The 19,899-nt window shown below is 51.7% G+C and overlaps 1 protein-coding gene across 2 annotated transcripts in view; it reads right to left on the reverse strand.

Moving 5' to 3' along the window:
* The window catches only part of Fbln1 (fibulin 1), an 84,243-nt gene that overhangs the window by 41,293 nt on the left and 23,051 nt on the right, over window positions 1-19,899 (reverse strand). For both annotated transcript variants that reach the window (XM_059247668.1, XM_059247669.1), the window contains exons 5-14: window positions 17,310-17,366; window positions 16,031-16,132; window positions 15,354-15,491; window positions 14,239-14,376; window positions 9,745-9,888; window positions 8,901-9,029; window positions 8,081-8,206; window positions 6,672-6,791; window positions 5,320-5,451; window positions 3,153-3,276 (exon numbers count right to left, since the gene is read on the reverse strand). In XM_059247668.1, the coding sequence (XP_059103651.1) occupies window positions 3,153-3,276; window positions 5,320-5,451; window positions 6,672-6,791; window positions 8,081-8,206; window positions 8,901-9,029; window positions 9,745-9,888; window positions 14,239-14,376; window positions 15,354-15,491; window positions 16,031-16,132; window positions 17,310-17,366 (1,210 nt within the window). The remainder of the gene's footprint in view (window positions 1-3,152; window positions 3,277-5,319; window positions 5,452-6,671; window positions 6,792-8,080; window positions 8,207-8,900; window positions 9,030-9,744; window positions 9,889-14,238; window positions 14,377-15,353; window positions 15,492-16,030; window positions 16,133-17,309; window positions 17,367-19,899) is intronic.

Consider the following 19,899-nt stretch of genomic DNA (forward strand, 5'->3'; position numbering starts at 1 on the left):
GCAGCAGGGTGAAAACCTTCCGCTGGAAACTCAGGCCCCGACCCCACTTCCTCCCCCCAATACTGGTCTCAAGTGGTCCACACCTCCTCAACAGGGACCATTAAAGGAGAAAGCTATAACCAGAGAGACTTCCTGTACAGCTGGCAAGTCAGAACCGTATGTCCTTCCTATGCCATCTCAGGCTTTGCCATCTGAGAGCCAGGACCTTAGACATGGCCCTGTCACCTGCTCATCAGCAGAACAAAACTGATGTCACTCAAAAAGAATTCTGCCCTCTGACTTTTTCCTTGAGGAGAAGAACAATGGCCCACCACCCTCCTCCCTACCACAGCTCAATGGGCAGACTTGCTACCCCTGATTATCAACACCTGACCAAGCAAGGAAGCTTGTACCACTTTACTGAGGTGGCCCAAGGTTGACCCAAGGCCACAGAACTTAGAAAGGCCAGGACCAGAAGGCCAGCCTTTCTACACTGCAGCCCGAGTCCTTGTTCATGGCCTCCCAGATTGACATGCCGTAACCAACGAAGACTCAGCTTCCCTTTACCCCAACAGGGCTGCAGGGATGAGTGTGTCCTGGAACACCTGTTCCTGCCCACTGGGCAGAACCTAGGGTGGGGTCTATGTAAAGAAGCAGAGGGTCACTCTCAGAGAATCCTACAGAGCACCCCACCATTCCATCTTACAGCTGAGAACAAGATCTTCAAGAAACCTAGGAATCTGAAACCCAAGTCAGCCCGCCTCCCAAACTATGCTTTTTCTAGACTGTCACAGCATCTCCACAAGGCTTGAGTCTCTTGGAAGAGGAGCATTCCCAAGGGGGGTTCACTTTGGATTCCCGAAATCCTCAGTGCAGAGGACTCCACCCCCCCCCCATCCCCACTCTCTGGCTCTTGGTAACACAGAGACAAAGGACAGAAAGTGTCACAGGAAAATGGCCATCTTCCCAGGGTTGAAGCATCACGCCCCACCTCCCTCATCCCTGTGTCCACATCCAACCTGTTTTTATGGAAAACAGTTTCCTCTTTCAGCCCCAGAAACAGCAGGATGGGGCAGCTGTGACCTAGCACACCAACCCGACACTGGAAGGAAATGCACCCCAGATGTCCTGAGGACACCCCATTTCAGTGTGTGGGGGTCTCCCCCAATCTCCCCCACTGCCTGATTCAGCTCCCACTGACCTTAATTCAAGCCTGGCCAACACCATCCCACTTGCCCACCCCTCCCTTGGCCAGGCTGGCCTCTCTCCACTCTCTCAGCACCCTGTGTACTCTCTGTTCACTGTCTGGCATGTGCTCCTAGGAGCTGGCCCAACAGGCCAGCCATCCACAGCCCATTGTCTACCCAGGAGCCTGTATACAGTCAGCCTACCAGTGGCTGGATTTTGCTCACCTTAGCAATCACCTCAGCAAGCAAGGTCAACCTGCCTGCCCATGGACTCATGTGTCTTGCCCCAAGTGGGACAGCCTCCTCTTTCAGCCTGGCGGCTGCACAGGAATTAAAAGTAACCATTGCAACCATAGCCTGGCTTCTGGAATCCTGAAACCCATTTATAATGGGAAACAGAACAGGGCCGCAAACCAAGGGTGCATAGCTTTCTTGGTGACTCAGGACAGCTCCGCCACTGCCGCCAGGCTATTGCACAACTCGTGAGCTCTTGGGGATGGTGACACATTTGCATACCCACTTCTAGAGTAGCTTTTCCCTGGCGCAGATATAGAAAGAAACAAGGCACTTGGTATTGTTAGGACAAGGTCTCAATATGTAGCCCAGGCTGTCCTCAAGCTGGTGATCCACCTGCCTTTGACTCCTAGTACTGGGATTACAGGTCTGCATCAACACATCAAGAAAAGTGATCAGTTTGTGAGTAGATTAAAAACACACTAGGGGCCAAGCAGTGGTGGCGCACGCCTTTAATTCCAGCACTCGGGAGGCAGGAGCAGGTGGATCTCTGTGAGTTCAAGGTCAGCCTGGTCTACAAAGCGAGATCTAGGACAGGCACCAACACTACACAGAGAAACCCTGTCTCAGAAAACCAGAAACATACTAGGGAAATACAGTAGGTCAGGGGATGAGGGCAGGGTGGTAGGCAAACAGCTCTAAGGTCAGAAAGACCTCACGGTTTCTAGGGTGGAGCAAACTGGAAGCTAGACAGAGCCTACAACAGCCAAGAGCAGTCCCCTGGGTCAGAGGCTGAGCACTGGAGCCCAAAGCACCATCAAAAGGAAACACTGACCACTGAGCAGGAGTGGTGGCGGGTCAAAAGCCAAAGATAAGTGCGAGGTCAAGAAAGCACAGTGGGAAACCCAGGTGTCCACCCACATGCGTGCTTTGAGCGTTCCTGTGCTGGTGGGGAGGGCATCGGTCCACACTCCTGGAATGAGCTCCCAGAGTGGAGCTTGCCCTGTAGCAAGTAAATGGGGTTCTCTGGGTAGAACCGAGATGAAGGTGGTTGCAGGGAGAACCATGGCCTGGGAGTCCTCCAAACTCCCCGAGGAAGGAGTTCCTGGACACCGCAGAGGACAACCACGGTGATCGGCCTTACAAGGACACATGGTCACACAGTTTCTCGTATAGGACACAGGATATCCCATGCTGTTCCCACACATCACTCAGCTGGAAGGAAGGTGCCTTAACACATCACCCTGAATCCTGGATTTGGGCCAAGACAGTGACGTTGCCACCTGCTCATCTGGGTCAGCACAGTCTCACATGTGCATGCTACAGATGAAGTGACTGACGAAGGTCTGTCTCCACGACAGCATGCCATCTGCAGGCACCCCCATGGCCTCCTGAGGACCGTCTCACTGGCCCTCAGGGACCTCAGAAGCAAGAATCAGCAGGTTCTTTTTTTTTTGTTTTTTTTTGTTTTGTTTTGTTTTTTTGTTTTTTTGAGACAGGGTTTCTCTGTGTAGCTTTGCGCCTCTCCTGGAACTCACTTGGTAGCCCAAGCTGGCCTCGAACTCACAGAGATCCGCCTGGCTCTGCCTCCCGAGTGCTGGGATTAAAGGCGTGCGCCACCACCGCCCGGCCAGCAGGTTCTTAAGGCCGAATAAGAGAACACTAAGGCTTTGTGAACCACCTGCCCATGCCCAGAGCGGAGCCTTTAGGAAGCCCAATACAGACAGACGACAGTGGGCCCCAGGGACTTACGTGTCTGCGGAGCGGCGATAGTTCTCCGGGCATTCAAAGGACAGACAGCGGAAGCTGCCCTGGATGTTGAAGCAAGTCTCATTGATGGAACAGTTGTGGATACCAGTCACACATTCATCAATGTCTGTGGAGACCCAGAGACAGTGTGGTATAGACTAAAGCCATGAAAGCCATTCCTCACCCACGCAAACTGTATACTAACATCCTTGCCCTCCACGGGAGCAGTGTCTGGTGCCAGATCTTCTGTTTACCAAACATGGAGAGTTACAAGAGCACTAGGGTATTCACAATCCCTGGATTGGGGTACGCAACAAGAGCAGATACTGTGTGAAGGTCGCTGAAGCGCTGGCAGGGGTGACCATGCAACTGGTGTTACAATCCTCATCTTAGAGAAGGTTCACCAAACTTAAGGAACCTGGCTATGGTCACACATTCTATATAGACAGAGCCAAGCTTTGAACCCAAGCAGGTAGGCATCAGGATCTGGTGCTCCAACCACCTAGCGCCTTTCCATGGCTCTCAAGGAACGCCACCCTGACCTCATGTGTGACTGGCTATATCTTGAGGGTCAGGAAGGGTCTGAGTCTATGGTCCCACGTCACAGGTGAAGAAACAAGGCCTAAAGGAGCCATGCATCTTGCGTTGGATCTCAGGGTGGTAACTAGAGTGGTTGGGGGGGGGACCAGGCCTGGAGATGCTGCTACAGGGCCTGAAGCCTATAGAGATGGGGGAGCCTCTTATGACATTCCAAGTGGGTGGGGTTCAGGGGTATCACCAAGCCTAGGAGGCAGCTGTTAAGAAATGTCACGTGTCTGATTGTCACTGGCAAAAGCAACCTTTGCCAATCTCAGAGACCACAGCTCAGTAATGTGGTTGGTGGTGGGTTTTTTTTTAACTTTTTTATTTGGAGGGTGGGGGTGGGCATGTCCCTCAGCATGTGTGTGGAGGTCAGAGGACAACTTGCAAAAAGTCTGCTTGCTCTTTCCACCATGTGTGTCCCAGGGATTGAACTCAGGATCACCAGGCTTGGCAAAAAGAGTCTTATTCAATGAGCCATCTCGCCTGCCCAGGAATGTGTTTTTGCTGCTGCTTCTGGGCAGGACTCCAGGCTGTGGTGAGGGAGCTGGGCCATTAGAGCAGAAAGCAGGACTGTGGGGAAAAAAAACAGTCCTGTCCAGCCTCAGCGAAGTTGAGTGGGTCCCTTCCAGAGATTTGGCTGGCCGCCTTCTTTGCTGTTGTTGTTGGTGGTGGTATGCATGTGTATGTGTGTTGGGGGGAGGTAAGTGGGTGTCCATGCACGAATGTGTAGAACATCGGGAATCTTTTTCTATTACTCCCCACATTCCGCCTCCACCCCTAATCCGGTGCCCAGCACTTGGTTAGGTTGGCTGGTCAGCAAGCCTCAAGGAACTGTCTCCCTCTGCACCTGCAGAGGGGTCACTAGTGACCATCTTCATGGGCAGGGCCTGGGATTCTCTGGAGCCCCTGGATCGCCAGCTCATGGGGACTTGTGAAGAAGGGGCTGGACAGCTTTGCCCGTGATCTGCTCCTGGTGTGAGCCAGAGTGCACACACGGGATCATTTGTTCACAAGCTTGTCCTCAGCACGGTCAGTCGCCAAACGGGTGACCATGGAATGCTGGGGACCCCAGCAAGTTCTCAGAAAGGGGGAACAAATACAGATAGACTCTACTAGCTCTCACCACCAAAGCCCATGCCAGAGCTGACCCTAGCCCACTAAACACTCACAACCACTAGAGTTCCCAGACCAGACCACAGCCAGCCCTTTGCAGGAGCAGAGGCACCTGACACCTGCTCATGTCTGTAATCTAGGACCTGGCTCACAGCCTGTCTGTCCAATGACTGGGTGAGAGAATGCGTAATTAGACTAGGCTGAGGACAGAGTCCCTTGTGTCGCTCTTCCAAGAGCCAAGGACAGAGTGGGAGAGTTCAGGTGTTCTTACCTGACAGGACCTTCACAGAGCCCAGACAGCCCTGAGGACAGGCTAGGTCTTCTGTGTAGGAGACCAGGACACTTTTCCCTAGTCCCTGAAATCCTTCCCATCCGTGGTACAGGCCTGCATCTGGGAAGCACACGCTCTCCCCTGACACCATGGGACTTGTAACATACATGGATGACCCCAACGCAGAGAGTCTGCCTCACTCACCTTGGCAGTTGCGACCATTGGGGGCTAGCCGGTAGCCAGATGAGGGGCAGCTGCACTGGAAACTTCCGGGGATGTTGATGCAGCGGTACGAGCAGATGTGACCCCCAGTGGGCAGGGCACACTCATCAATATCTGCAACAGGACAGTCAGAGTCCGCCCTCAGGATCTAGCTCTGGTCCACAGCCACAGCTGCAGCTCGGCCATGTGGCAGCCCTAGGTGGCCAGGCTGGGCTGGGAGGGCAGCAGCAGAGGGTGGCCACAGAGACCATCATTACAGAACGGGAAATTGAGGCCCAGGGATGGGGTGGGACTAGTCTAGAGGTAGTATGGTATGAGGTATGCACAGAGAAGGGGAATAGAGAGCCATTTGCTAAAGAGAGATAAAAAAAAAAAGCACTTAACTCAACCAGCCATTCAAACAAACAAAACTCACTACACATCACATGAACAAACAGGCTGAATCCTCCCTCATCTGAAATGCATGGGACCAGAAGTATTTTGGGTATTTTGGAATACTGCCACTTACATAAATAAGATGTCCTCGGGATGAGAGTCAAGTCTAAACCCATTTGTCTCATACACACAGACTAAAGGCATCTCTATACAGTATTTTCAATGCTCCTGAGTTTGGACTGGACTGGACTGTGAATTTTCCACTATGGAGTCACACTGGTACTCAAAAAGCTTCAGGTTTTAGGTCTAGAGACATAGCATCTGCCGAGCAAGGCCCTGGGTTGGATCCCATGTCTACACACACACACACACACACACACACACACACACACACACACACACACAGCATTATAGCTCTGGAACTGGGGGTTCTAAGCTTGTTATAACATCAGTAAGATTTGTCCTCGAAGTTTCCAGGTGCTCCTGGACTGTCATCTGGTTGGACTGCACCAATAGTCCAGGAGGGAGTATTGCATTTGACAGAGAAGATGATGGCCAGGCATGGTGAGGATGGAGCTCAAAAGGCTAGAGCAGTCTCTCAGGGGTTGGGTGGCCCTTAGGTCACTCCTCACCTCTCAGACACACACTGCTGCCAAGCCCTGTGCCCTGTGGCTCGGAGTGCCAGTACACGGAAGGGGTTATCACCTCAGTATGTGTATTTAAGAGCAATCCATGGACTGGTTTGCTCTTTTCCTAACCTCACTCCCAGAAAAAGGTCTTTGAGACCTATCAGAGGAAAAGCAAGGATTCAGCCCCGCCTCTCTTCAGGGAGCAAACGGGAACTTCACAGGGTAGAGCAATCCCAACAGGCTTTCCAAGCCATGGACTCTGAAATGCAGCCAGAGGCTGCTGTGGTGGCAGGATTGGGGTGCTCCCCACAGTACACAGGGTGCCCTCACCTTCACAGGTGACCCCGTCCACGTCACTGAGCTGGTAGCCTCGTCGGCAATAACACTGGTAGGAGCCGTAGACGTTGGCACACTCCTGGCTGCAGGGGCTGTTGAGGCACTCATTCACATCTAGAAGAGAAGAGGTTCCCAGGGTTCCCGGCTCAGAGCCACACCTCAAGTCCCTGCCTCCACAGCAGGCTGAGGACTCAGAGAACGGTGAGGAGAATATTTCCTCATCACCTCCCTGATGTGAAACAGGGAGGTCAAGTCTCAAGTTGCAAGACTGAGATGCCCAAGGGGAAAGGGGCCTCCACTGCAGCCCACTGTAGCTGAGAAATCTGGAATTTCTCCACCCCTGCTACTGCCTGCGTGAGGCCACACCACGTCCTGGAAGGATGAGTGACAGCCTCCAGGCTTGGCTCCCTTCAATCCTGTCCCTGCAGGGCATGGGCACAGCATGATAGCATATCCAGAGTCCTGTCATGACTACAGCCCCTTCTAGCTCTCAGTGAAAATCTTTCCTGCCCTCCCCACTTTCATCTCCTAGATGGTGACAAAGGTGACCTAGCCTGTGGGACAATAGCCCTGGTACTCCTAAATCTCTGAACTTTGGAGCTACCCAAAACCCAGCTATTGATTACCAATTCCCTTCACCTAGAGCAAGCTCCAGGCCAAGTTTGGCCCCCTACTTGTTTTTGTAAATAAAGTTTTATTGGCACACAGCTATGAACCCCTTTGACCAGGACCTATGGCTACTTTTGTGTTCCCACAGCAGAGTGGAGCACTGTCTACAGACTGTCCAGAAAGGTTTAAAGTAGTAACCATGCAGCTGGGAGAGAAAAAGCTTGCTGACCTCTGGCTTAGAGATTCCTTCTTACATTCATTTACTCTGTTTCTGAGAGGGTAGAAGAGAGAGGCCACTAGCCTCTTGCTCAGTGTTTCCTATCTGTGGCCCCAACATGCCTGGCCAGGTCACCTGCTCAATCTATGTCCAGTGTGATTTTCCATCACATCATAAACATACTCCCTGACACAGGAACCACATCTTGCTATACCCAGAGTGCATGTGCTTAATAGCACATAGGAGAGGCAAGGCTGGCTAGGCCTCAGCACGGTGCCTTCAGTATTACCCAAACACAAAGCTCAGATGCCTAAGCACAGCCAGGAACAATAACCACAGCTGATAACACAAGACACTCTGTTATCTGTGCACAGCAAGACTCACGAACCCAAACAACTGGCTGAGCCCCGCCAGGGAGCTGGCCAAGCTTCAGTATGGCTGCCACCAGCTTAGAGTCATGTCCCTAGGGTGAGGATCCTAGCATCCTTAAAATACCTGCCTAGGAAATTCCAAATGAGTCTGTAAGCAAAGGAGGAGCATGGCCAAGGCTGCTGTCCACTCCGTGACCCACCCTCACCTTCACAAGACCGGCCATCCACAGACAGCCGGAAGCCCGCTGAGCAGCTGCAGTGGTAAGAGCCTGGCGTGTTCTCACACTTGTGGCCGCACAGGCGTCCAGGATAGCGCTGGCACTCATTGATGTCTGCAACAGAGGGGCAGTCAGCTCAGAGCATGTCCGCCGGAGTAGTGTCATGTCCCAATGGCAGCAGTTCAAGGTCCTCTGCCCCTAAGTCCCTTCGTGTCTCAGATGGAAGGGCTGAGGCCTCTCTAGACTGTGTCTGTGTGAAGCCCTGTACTCTGACAAATGTGGCGCATCTGGACAGATGCCCTTCTGCCAGCCCTCTGCCCACAGGAGAGTCTGCTGGGATTTGCTAGGAGGGGGTAGGTGTGTGTGTGGGGGGGGATTAGGGCAGTTGTTAGCCTCCATTGAGTATCCCGGTTTGGTAACAGCAAGTCCTAGCTGGATAGCGTTCTAACTGCCTCAGGGAATTGTGCATCCCAAGCCTTGAGGCCCTACAGGTCTGTAAGCAAATCTGGGAAGTCACTGCTATCTTGCCAGCTGCAGACCTGGACTAGAGTCTTGGAAAACCTTGGTGGCTGGGGTCAAAGAGAACACCGGTTCCATGAGGAAGCAGGCTGACACCGCTAGTGTCCTGAGGGCGGCCCGAGGCCAGGGTGGTGGCAGAGCCACAGTGAGACAGTGTCTTCTGACTGCCTACTCTTGGGACCTTCTGAGATGAGGATGGGATGGACATGGTCACCCTAGGTGCCACAGATTGTCCCCTGTGTGGAGTCACCTGGCCAGGCCCCCTAGGGCAGGAAAGGCATTCACGTACCCACACAGGTCCTGCTGATGCCATCAAAATAGTACCCAGCCTTGCACTCGCAGCGGAAGCTGCCAGGGGAGTTCAGGCAGTGGTGTCCTTTCCCACAGGGCTCCGCTGGTGGTGAGCACTCATCCACATCTTGTGAAGGAGAAAGGAAGACACACCGAGCGCCTGTTAGTGTGCACACGGAACTGTACACTGTTTAAACAGCAGCACCCTGCTCTTCACAGAACATCTACCATGCGCCGCGCCCAATCTAGAAGAGCCGCTGAGCCCCCAGGAAGCCAGCCCCGATCTCCAGGGAGACAGGAAGTACCCAGGGTTGTGAGGGTGGTGCTGAGATGGCTTAGGGGTGGTGGGGAGGGAGGCCCCTTTCCTGGCAGGGATCTAGGCCAGCGGACTGCCTTGGCCCAAAAACAACACAGGAAGAGGCATGTGGTGGGAATAAACAAGACACCACCCAGCGGTCTTGCAGCAAGATTTATGTCATCTAGATTCGCTGTGACCGGTTTAGGAGAACTGAATTCTGGGTGTCCAAACTTGGCCATCAATAATTGTGATCAAGTAGCCTGAGAACACTGGGCAGATTGAAGACAAGGCTAGAAGTGTTGGTGTGCTACTGTAACAGCCTGCGCAAGACAGCAAAGGCCTGTGCCGGGGGAGGGGCAATGGGATGGATGGATGCATGGATGGATGGATGGACAGGCAGAACGTCTTCACTTTGGGGACCAACTCTCTCTTTCAGAGAAGGGAAAGACTGTGCTGGAAACAGATAGAAATGCCAAGTTTCAGAAGTGTGTGTGTGTGTGTGTGTGTGTGTGTGTGTGTGTGTGTGTGTGTGTGTGATACCAACCAACACAGCGAGTTCCCTCTTCGTTGAGATGATAGCCACGGCCACAGTTGGGCACGTTCTTCTGGCATGTGTACGAGCCCTCCGTATTGATGCATGTCTGCCCCACAGGGCATGGGGCACTGATACTTAAACACTCATTGATATCTACAGAGAAGAGAGACAAGAAGCGGCACGGTTAAACACAGGGGCTAGCCATGAACACAGCCACTGAACCGCCAAAGGAGCCTGTCCCTTCTCTCAGCAAAGCTACAAACCGATAGGCCCTGATCCCTTTGCCTATACAAGGGCAAAGAGCAAAGGACAAGGTAGCCTCAGGTCCCTCCCTCCCTGTCCTCTCCTACTTCCAACCATAATTTCTCCATCTTTTGCAGTACCTGCTGGCATGGCTTTCCGACCCACACAGGTAGATAGGGCCCTGCCCTGAGCTTGATGCCCACTCCTCTGCACCAGCCCCAGACAACAGTGAGGCCCTAGGCTCCTCTGGTTGGTGGGTAGTCTACTTCACCTGTCTAGGCCTTGGAAGTCCTAGTCATATATCTACAACTCCTGGACCAGCCACTCAGGGTCCCACCCCCAGTTAATGGGGTAGCCATGCCTCTGACCACCTTCTCCACAATAAACTCCTTCCTGTGTCTCCTATATGCGTTGACTCAGGCATGAACTCCCCGCATGGGGTCTCCTTCCACACTATAGTATGGGGACCACTGGCCATTCACCACTGATGAATACACACACACACACACACACACACACACACACACACACACGCACACACGCACACACATATGCCAGTAAATACTGAAGGAACACTAAGATACACATCTGTTTGCTCTTTATGCTAAACGTCTATGCCCAAACCAAGCCTCCTCCTAAAGCATGTCTAAAAGGATCTAGCTCTCAGAAAGTCAGGAGCGGTCATACATTCACAAAGCATACCGGCCGGGGTCAGGGGTCAGCAGGAAGGGGGCAAGGGTGGAAGACTGACAGCTGAAATGAGAAGAAGGGGCCTGCTCCATGATGGCCAAGCCCCGCCCTCTGCGGGCTATCTAAAGAATCATCCCTGACTCCCTCCCATCCCTAGAACGGGCCTCCACATCGACAGCGCAGCACTTCAGAGTTTACAGGGGCATGCACATCTGTCACCACTACGTACTGCAGTAGCCAGCCTGCAATGGCAGGGCCGGCATTACTGTCTGTATGTTACACTGGGAACCCAGACCCTGGAGAGAGCAACCCCTCAGGGTCACAAGGGGCAGAGAGGACAACAGAGCCCAGGTCTAGAGCCCTGGCATCCATGCTCACAATCATTCCCAGTGTCCTTCCTCAAGATTCCCCGCCCCCCCCCCCCAGCCAAATCTGGCCCACTGCTTATCCTTGTAAATAAAGTTTTATTGGCAGCCAGCCAGGCCTGCTGCCTCACATGTGGTCTACAGCTGCTTTTGCATTAGCACGACAGGAGCCTGGTGGTTAGGACAGGAACCAGATGGCTAGAAAGGTTGATATCCATTATCTAGCCCTTTACACAAAGCTTGGCAACTCTTGCCTGTTGTCAGTGGTGAGTGTAGTGGCCAGCAGGGACGCCCTCAGCCCTGAGTGCTCTTGTCTGGTGTGATTTCCCAAACTGTTCATTTGCAAGCCTGGTGTCCCTTGAGACTGTGTGCTCCTCAGAGAAGAGTCTCCTGGCCTGAGCTCCACGAAAGTCAGACGATAGATGAATGAATGGAATCAAAAGTGGATCAACAAAGATATGAATAGAGAGGAAAGGCCAGGGAGGGTCTGGGGACACACTGCGTGCTTTTCCCTCGTGGATTCCCACGGCACCAGCACAGGCACTCCAGCTGTCATTCCTGGCTCACTTGGTCTTACAAAACACTTCTAAGACCAGCTGGGACCCTTGACGGCCCCAGGATCTTTGAAAGAACCCGGCACCTGTGGGCTAGCATACAGGGAGCACTGCTCTCCCCCTCCCCCACCCCTCACCAGGGAATGAAGGAAAAAGGGAACTTGAGGTAGAGGGTGAAGAAAAAGAATAAGAAAATCCCGAAAAGACTTCCTCACAGTGTGCTGAAGAGTCAACCTCAAAGATTTAAAATTTTTTAATTTTGTATCGAGAAGGCCTCTGCTTTCTCAGGCCAGCCTTCTGTCCCCTGTGCTCGCCTGACGGGGCAGGGTGCACCTTTCCTTGCACGGGGCAGGGAATGGAGTGGGGTTCTGGGAAGGGAGATCCTGGGGTCGGTGTTTCCCATCACAGATGGGAACACAGGCAGAAGTGTGTGGGTTGTCGGCCCTGGATACAGACAGAGGAGCAGAGACAGGCTGCAGCTCTCTCCTGGATGGCCTCCATCCTTTTTTTCAAAGGTTTCATTCTGAAACAGGGTCTCAACATGTAGCCCAGGCTGGACTTTAATTCCTATAGAGTCCAGACTAGCCTCCAACTCAGGGCATGCCTCCTGCCTCCAGCTCTGCAAGGGCAGAGATGACAGGCGTGCACCATGGTGCACGGCTCTTCCCCTTATTTCCACACCGTCTCCAGATAGCTATTTCTGCTGCTGATGTTATTATTTTAAACATGAATAAAAATGCTGCCACGGAATGATTTCTAAACATGTTGTCAAGAGGGGAAAAACCGACTAGTCCAACAGTCCGGTTCTGTTTCCACGAAAAAACAAACTGAGGGAGCGATGCCCAGAAGGGCGGCCCCGCCCACCTGGAGGCTGGCCCAGCAGGCAGGGCATTATTTTCTGCCCTTAGGTTTTCCTGGTTTGTAACCAGGCATGCACGGTTTTTATGCTAAAAGAGGTAATTTCTTGAAGAGTAAGTCCTTAACTTGGTTGTGAGCAGTAAGTACAAAGGGGGGCCTCCCCCCATGTCAAGTTGTGTGTGTGTGGGGAGCCTCTGTGCTGAACATCGTTGATGTCACTGCGGACCTACACAGAGGTGATGGGAGAGGTCTATGCCACCAGGTTGGGATCTGGCCAACATCCTGGGCTCCTCCACGGCTTAGATCTGTGTGTGTGTGTGTTTGTGTGAGGGGGGGGTTACACAGAGGGATGGCTTACTGAGCACCTCTACCCCTGCACTCTGCGGAGGGAAACCCGGGGCATGCTGAGACCCGCAAAGATTTTCTCATAGAGGAAAGCAGGGCCAATTCTGCCATGAGTCAGGGTTTCCGTCCTCAGCTGATGCGTCCTCCTCCAGAGCCCCCTGAGCAGGCTGCAAGTCTTGGCAGGACCCTCTTCCTTCCCTGCCCCAGGGGAGTCACAGCCACCCTCCTTACTGCACGTGTGCAGAGTGCTGACAGTCTGAATCCAGGAGGCTGGCAAGGGGCCAACTCATGAGCCAGCCAAGGTCCCCATAGCTCAGACAGATGTTAGACACCGGCTAAGACCCAGGGTATGTGGGTAAGGCTCAGGTGAAGCTCCTGTCTTAAAAGGATCTACCTTGGGGTCAGTAAGACAGGGAAATGAACTTTCAATCCCATTTCAAAAGAAGAACCAGGCCAACGTTATCTATAAGTCAAGAGAGAAATAAGAAAGGAACTTGCATATCTAGTATCCAATATTTTCCTTTAAGAGGGGACAGAGGGGAAAGGCTGGGTTCCAACCAGCCACACCTGTAGCTTGAGGAAGGGATTCTCTGACCTCCAAGGAGAGGTTTAGAAGCTCCTGGCTACGGGGCAGATCTGGGCTCAAATGCTAACAGGCATGCATGCAGGCACCCCAGAGCAGCACCAAGACAAGAGGAGAGAGAGAGAGATGGGTGCCCCTCCCACCTGAGCAGCCTTCCATTGACCTCTTTATTGTCGCCCTGAGTCCACGTCATCTCCTCTCCTTTACACAATGGTCCACTCCACTCTCAACCCATCCATCTCCGAGCCCCTTCATCTTCCAGGCGGGAACTGTCTCTATCGAACACAAGCTCCCCATCCCTGGGCCCTGGTGACTACCACACTATTCTGTCTCTATGAATTCAACCATTTGCTGTGAAACAACTTCTCCAGGCCTAAGTGGCTGTGGCAGAGAGCAATCACATTCCAAATGCTGCTTCCCACATACCTGTCCCACCACAAGCACCACCCGCCTTAGTCCTTGCTTCTAGCCTCTCTGACAGATGTTACAGTCTCTCCCATCTTACATGGGAAACACTTGAGGCTTCAAGGAAGGAAGCAAATCTTAGGACATGAAGTTCAAATCTAAGCGTCTCTGACCCTAAAACCCACCCTCCATCCAAACCATGGGGATTAGATCCTTATACCAAAACCAGCCCACGAGTAGTTTTATAAATAAAGTTTTATTGGGATACCATGCCACCACCTGTGCATCTACTCTGAGACTTTCGAACTGTAACTGCTCAGTCGAGTCCCTGTGACCCAGACATGGCTCACAGTGCCTGTGGCATTTGCTGTCTGCCCCTTAGGGAAGCTCGCCAGCCCCTGATCTATGCCAACTGTCGCCGGCTTGGTGGGCCATCCTCACTAGCGGCAGCGTGTCTTACCAATGCAGTTGCCTAGAGCATCCTGTATAAAGCCGCTCTTGCACTGCAGCTTGGGTCTGCAACGGAAGGATCCCAGAGTATTCTGACAGATAAAATCGGGGGGGCAGTTATGAATACCACTCTCACACTCGTCAATATCTGGTGCATCATAAAAAAAGGAGATTGTTAGCAAGGGTTCCCGCCAGAAGCGTCTCACAATACTTTAACATCACAAGAAAGTACTTAAAAACAAAAACAAAAACAAAAAACCGCTCATTTCTCAGACTATAACCCCAAAACATTTCAACAGAAAGGGTGTTATGAAAAGGCCTGCCGTGAGCCAAACTGTGTAAAAATTGCTAAAGACTTAAAAAAAAAAAAAAGTACTCCCCCTCCCTGGCTTATGAGGCAAGCTTTTTGTTATTTAACAAATGACCCAGGCATTCTTCTGGCAGGTACTATCACTCATTTAGAAGTGTATGTTTAGATTAGATCACACGGCAATTATCTCAGCCGTAAACACAGACTCCGTAATTCTTTTCATCCTGAGGTCTTCATAATATTCCAAATATTAACAATAGTTACATCAAGAGAGGACAAGATGGATTGCCCTGCCTTGAAGTTCACGGCTGTCAAAGGTTCAAGTGTAATCTACTCAGCTGGCTTGGCTCCCAGGCTCTGGAGTCCAGAGACTCCGCCAGAGAGCAGTGCAGGGTGGGGCTGCAGGATTGCTCAAGGGCTTGGCTGCCAGGAGAAGGCGTCTGGCTCTTGGGTCATCCCACATAATTCAATGATTGACATTTTTTACACAAGATCTGCCCTAGAGTCTTCCCCGGAGCCTGGTCCGGTCGGTACTGGCTTGGTTTTGTTCGTAATGGAAACACAAGTGAGGACCCTGAACTTGTTTGTCAGGGTTCAGGCTCCGAGCATCATTAACTCAGCAGCACCGTATTAAGGTAAACCTGCTCATCACAGACCCGCGTTGACACCCTTATGCACTTGCAAGAAAGTTGACCACCTCCTTCTTGCAGTAGCCCAGGCAGCCACATGGGGGCAGCACCACAGAGCCCAATGGGCCCTTTCCCACACCCACAGCTGGGGAAGGGGAGGTTTTTAGATTCGAATGGGAGCTGTACCTTTGCAGTTATTATCCTCTGTGAGCTCATAGCCAGTCCCACAGCTGCTGTCCCGCTGGCAGCGGAAAGAGCCCACTGTATTGATGCAGGATTCTCCCAGCCGGCAGTTATGGCTGCCTGTGATGCACTCATTGATATCTAGAGAGATTAAGGGGAGGCAGAAGTAACCAGCGAGAACAACCAAGCCTTAAGCTTGAGCAGAAGAAATGTTCCAGAAGCCATGGTGGATCTGGTTTCCTGCATTCATCAAGTTGCCTGATCAAACTGAGCTGAGTCTTGCTGTGGGCACATCAGGAGCGGGGCCCATCACCAAATCAAGCCCTATTAAGTTTCAGACCGCTTTGAGTAAGTGCCAGGCCCCAGGATCACAGCATCTTCAAGAATCTCACAAAGGAGGAAACATCATCCCCATCTCCTAAACAAGGGCTGAAGGACTTGCCCAAGGCCTCATGACAGATCCTGAATCCAGAACCCAGGCGAACCACAATGCAGCCTCATTCCCACACTGCTATCTATATCTTCTAGAAGACAGCCTAGTCCTGGAGCCCAAACTCCAGGCAGCAATGGCAAGCAGGTCCTGGCTGTCCTCCAGGAAGAGGGACAAGGTTGTGCCACACAGGCCTGCTCAGACCTCCAGCAGAGACTCCCAAGCACAGTGACCAGCCCTCAGATGTTACCTTCACAGGAGACACCATCCGCCTGCAGCTGGTAACCCACAAAGCAAGAACAGACCACCTCGTCCCCGGTGTCACGGCACTGCTGCTTGCAAGGTCCGCCACCTGCAACCAGAGCCCACGGGAGCGAGTGAACACACCGAGAGACCTCCGGAGACCCTCTCGGGGGAGACTACTGACACAGGCTCCTTGCTGTGGCCACATGTGGTCCTCGGGGGATACTCCCACGTGGTCCTCGAGATAGTCCCAGGCCTAGGCTCTGGGTACCTCTAGGGCTACTGAAGAGATCTGACAAGTTAGGGAACATGTGATGCCTCTGTGATTCGAGTGGACCTGGAGAGGCATACTGCTCCCTGGAGCAGGCTCCACCTGGAGGCCAGGCTCTACCTGAGCCCACGGAACTCTCAAGCCTTCCCAGCTGCCCATTCCCACTAACACTGGCCCAAGCCCGAGTGCGGCCACAACTGCTGGAACAGTCTCTTCCTATCTGGCACCTCCCCTGTGACCCACACTCCCTACAGAGCAGTTATGGTGATCCTTTTAAGTATAACCCCAGTAGGGACAGGCCTGTGCATGCATCTTCTTCCTTTGCCACTGCTCAGCTACCAGGGGCACACAGGCTTCACCATCCTGGCTAATGCATCCTCCTAAGTTGCACACTCCCAGCTGTCACCCCCCTGGGAATCATCTGGAGTCACCCAGAGGATGCCAGGCTTCCTGGAGCTCTTTATCTCTCTCTCTCCCCACCCTCCTGGCCTCAGTGCCGGGTGACACCATCATTTTGTGATTAAGCTGCCTCCGTAATTAACACCCAATCACAGGGTGAGCCCTTGGGTGAAACTGAAACAGACTTGCCAGGCTAGATACGCCAGCCAGAATGCTCCCAAAGAAAACCATTTAATCAGGAAAAACAAATCTGCCAGGCCATTCTGACTTAAGCGCGAAGGTCTCCCGGGAGATCACGACTCTAAAGGGACAGCTGGGGCTCCAGGGACACAAAGGCTCCTGGGGCATCCCAGCCTTGGACAAGCATTACCATCATGGAGCCTGGGTGCTTGTTGGTGGTCAGAGTACTCACACCAGTCCTGCCTCCATAAGCCACCATCCTACACAGATCGCCCCCCCCCCCAGCTCTAAGCACTCAGGGACGGAGAAGACAGGGGGCCACCAGGGCCACAAGAGCGGAAGTACTTCCCAGGTGAGTCTTGGCAGCAGTCAACACCGGCCCCCTGGACTTTGTTAGCTGCCTACCAACGGACTCCCACAGGTCCCAAGGCCTCACCTCGACAGCGGTCATTCAGGTATGGGTCTTCTTGTTCCTCGTCATCAGGAATCTTAGCTGGGGGTAGAGAGATGAGACATGGTCACACAAAGAGCATCCCATCCGATCTCATCGTAGGAGAAGACATACCTACCTCTCTTGTCAGCATCGGGCAGGAGGCCCATTCCCACACTCTGCATTCTTTCATCTTTATTAAGTGGACCTTCACTTGAAGGAACAGGAAAGCCTTTAAAAGATGCCCTGAAATATGGACTGAACTGAATACTACAGTCTGGGAGTATAAAGTTCAAGAGAGGCCAGAGTGAGACAAAATCCCCAGCAAGCATGGTGGGCAGATGCCTGCACCTTCCCAGGGCTTCCCCGTGAGGCTCAGGAGCTCACAGTGTAAGTGAGAGCCGATTAAAAAACCGGGAGGTTGGGGCTGGAGAGATGTCTCAGTGGTTAAAAACACACGTTCTTGCAGAGGACCTGGGTTCACAACCACCAGTAACTCAAACCCCAGGGGCTCCAACTCCCTCCTCTGACCTCCAAAGACACATGGTATACATACATATATGCAATGAACATTCATACACATAAAAATAAATAAGTTTAAAAAAAAACAAACCCAAGAAGTTCCTACATCACAAAGCCATGCCCCTCAGGGCTTCAAGTACATCTGGCTATAGGCAACAGGGAGAGGGAAGAGGTTGTAACAGCAGCTTCAAGATCTCCGGGAACTGCTTCTGGGGTCCCATACTCCCCTGAGAAAGTGCCTGCTAACTGAACACAGAGGCACCCAGCTGGCCCACACTGGTCCAAAAACTCAAAAGGCCAAGTTCTCTTCCTCCCACTGTTTGTCATGTAAACTTAAACATCAAGATCCTCATGGGAGAATCAGATCAAAGGGCAATTACCCACCCTGCCCAGGGCTGGGACCAGGGCAAGGTGAAATCTCGAAGGCCAGGCACTTGTGGAGCCAGATGCCTGCAGAGCAGTTGGTATCCATCTAATCTCTCAGCCATGACAGTTAACCTCCCGTGGCAACTTAATGGGATGTCATTATGAAGGTAGTATTTTTAAGATGAGATTAGAATTTAAGTCGATGGGCTTTGATGGAGATGATCACATGGCCCTCCTCAATGTTTAGTGAATTTACTTAACCAGCTGGAGGACCTAAGAGATGGAGACTGAGGAAGAGAATTCTGCCAGCAAGAATTCTGTTCAAGCCTGTGGACTTGGGCCACATCAGCTCTCCCCTGGCTCTGGCCCCTGCCCTCCAATCCTCTAACCCTGATCAGACATCTCTCTCTACACAGCTGTCCTTTGGTATCCATGGTGTTGTGCAATATTTAACTATGTAAAGATGTATTATATTTGTTTATGCTGCAGAATATTACTTTAACTATGTAAAGGTGTGTTACATTTGTTTATGCTACATTTGTGGGGTTTTTTTTGTTGTTGTTGTTGTTGTTGTTGTTGTTGTTTTTCCGAGACAGGGTTTCTCTGTGTAGCTTTGCGCCTCTCCTGGAACTCACTTGGTAGCCCAGGCTGGCCTCAAACTCACAGAGATCCGCCTGCCTCTGCCTCCCGAGTGCTGGGATTAAAGGTGTGTGCCACCACCGCCCGGCTTGTGTTTTTTTTTTTAATGAAAAGATGTGTTGCTGTTTCACCTTGCCTGCCTAAGGCACCTGACTGGTCTAATTAAAAAGCTGATTGGTCAATAGCTAGGCAGAGAAAGGATAGGCAGAGTGGGCAGAGGGAATAAATAGGAGGAGAAATCTAGGTTTGAGAAGAAGGAGAGAAGAAGGAGAAGAGAATGAAGGAGAAAGAGAGGAAAATGCCTGAGGCCAGCCAGCAGACATGGAGTATCACATACAGAAAGAAAGGTAAAAAGCTCTGAGGCAAAAGGTAGATAAAGAGAAACAGGTCAATTAATTTTAGTTAAAAGAGTTAACCAGAAACAAGCTAAGCTAGGCCGAGCATTCATAACTAACAAGTTTCCATATCATGATTTGGGAGCTGGTTGGTGGCCCTAAAGAAAAATCCTGGTACACATGGGGATTAATTCCAGGACCCTGGAGGGCATTAAAACCCACATACAAGGAGCCGGAGAGATGGCTCAGCAGTTAAGAACATATGCTGTTCCTGCAGAGGACCCAGGTTTGGTTCCAGCACCCATATGGCAGCTCACAACCATCTGTAACTATAGTTCCAGAGGATCCAATGCCCTCTTCTGAATTCCATGGACACTGTATGCACGTGGTGCACTTACCTAAATATAGACAAAACACTGATACAATAAAATAAAAAACTATTTTTTAAAAATCCACAGACATTCAAGACTCTCACATAAAACACCATAATGTCTGTCTGTAATCTCAGATGCCTTCATCCTCTCTAGATTACTTTTAATACCTACTGCAATATCAATGCTACATAAATAGTTGTTATTTCTGTTCAAAGAATGACAAGAAAAATGTCTGTGCACACCCAGTACAGATTCAGTATCTTTTCTCCAACATTTTCTTTAGGCGTGTGGTATGTGCATATGTGTGCATAGGTGTTGCACCCATCCATGCACATGTGGAGGTCACAGGTCAACATCTAG

Source organism: Peromyscus eremicus, chromosome 20, assembly GCF_949786415.1.
Source record: "Peromyscus eremicus chromosome 20, PerEre_H2_v1, whole genome shotgun sequence".
Taxonomy (NCBI): domain Eukaryota; kingdom Metazoa; phylum Chordata; class Mammalia; order Rodentia; family Cricetidae; genus Peromyscus; species Peromyscus eremicus.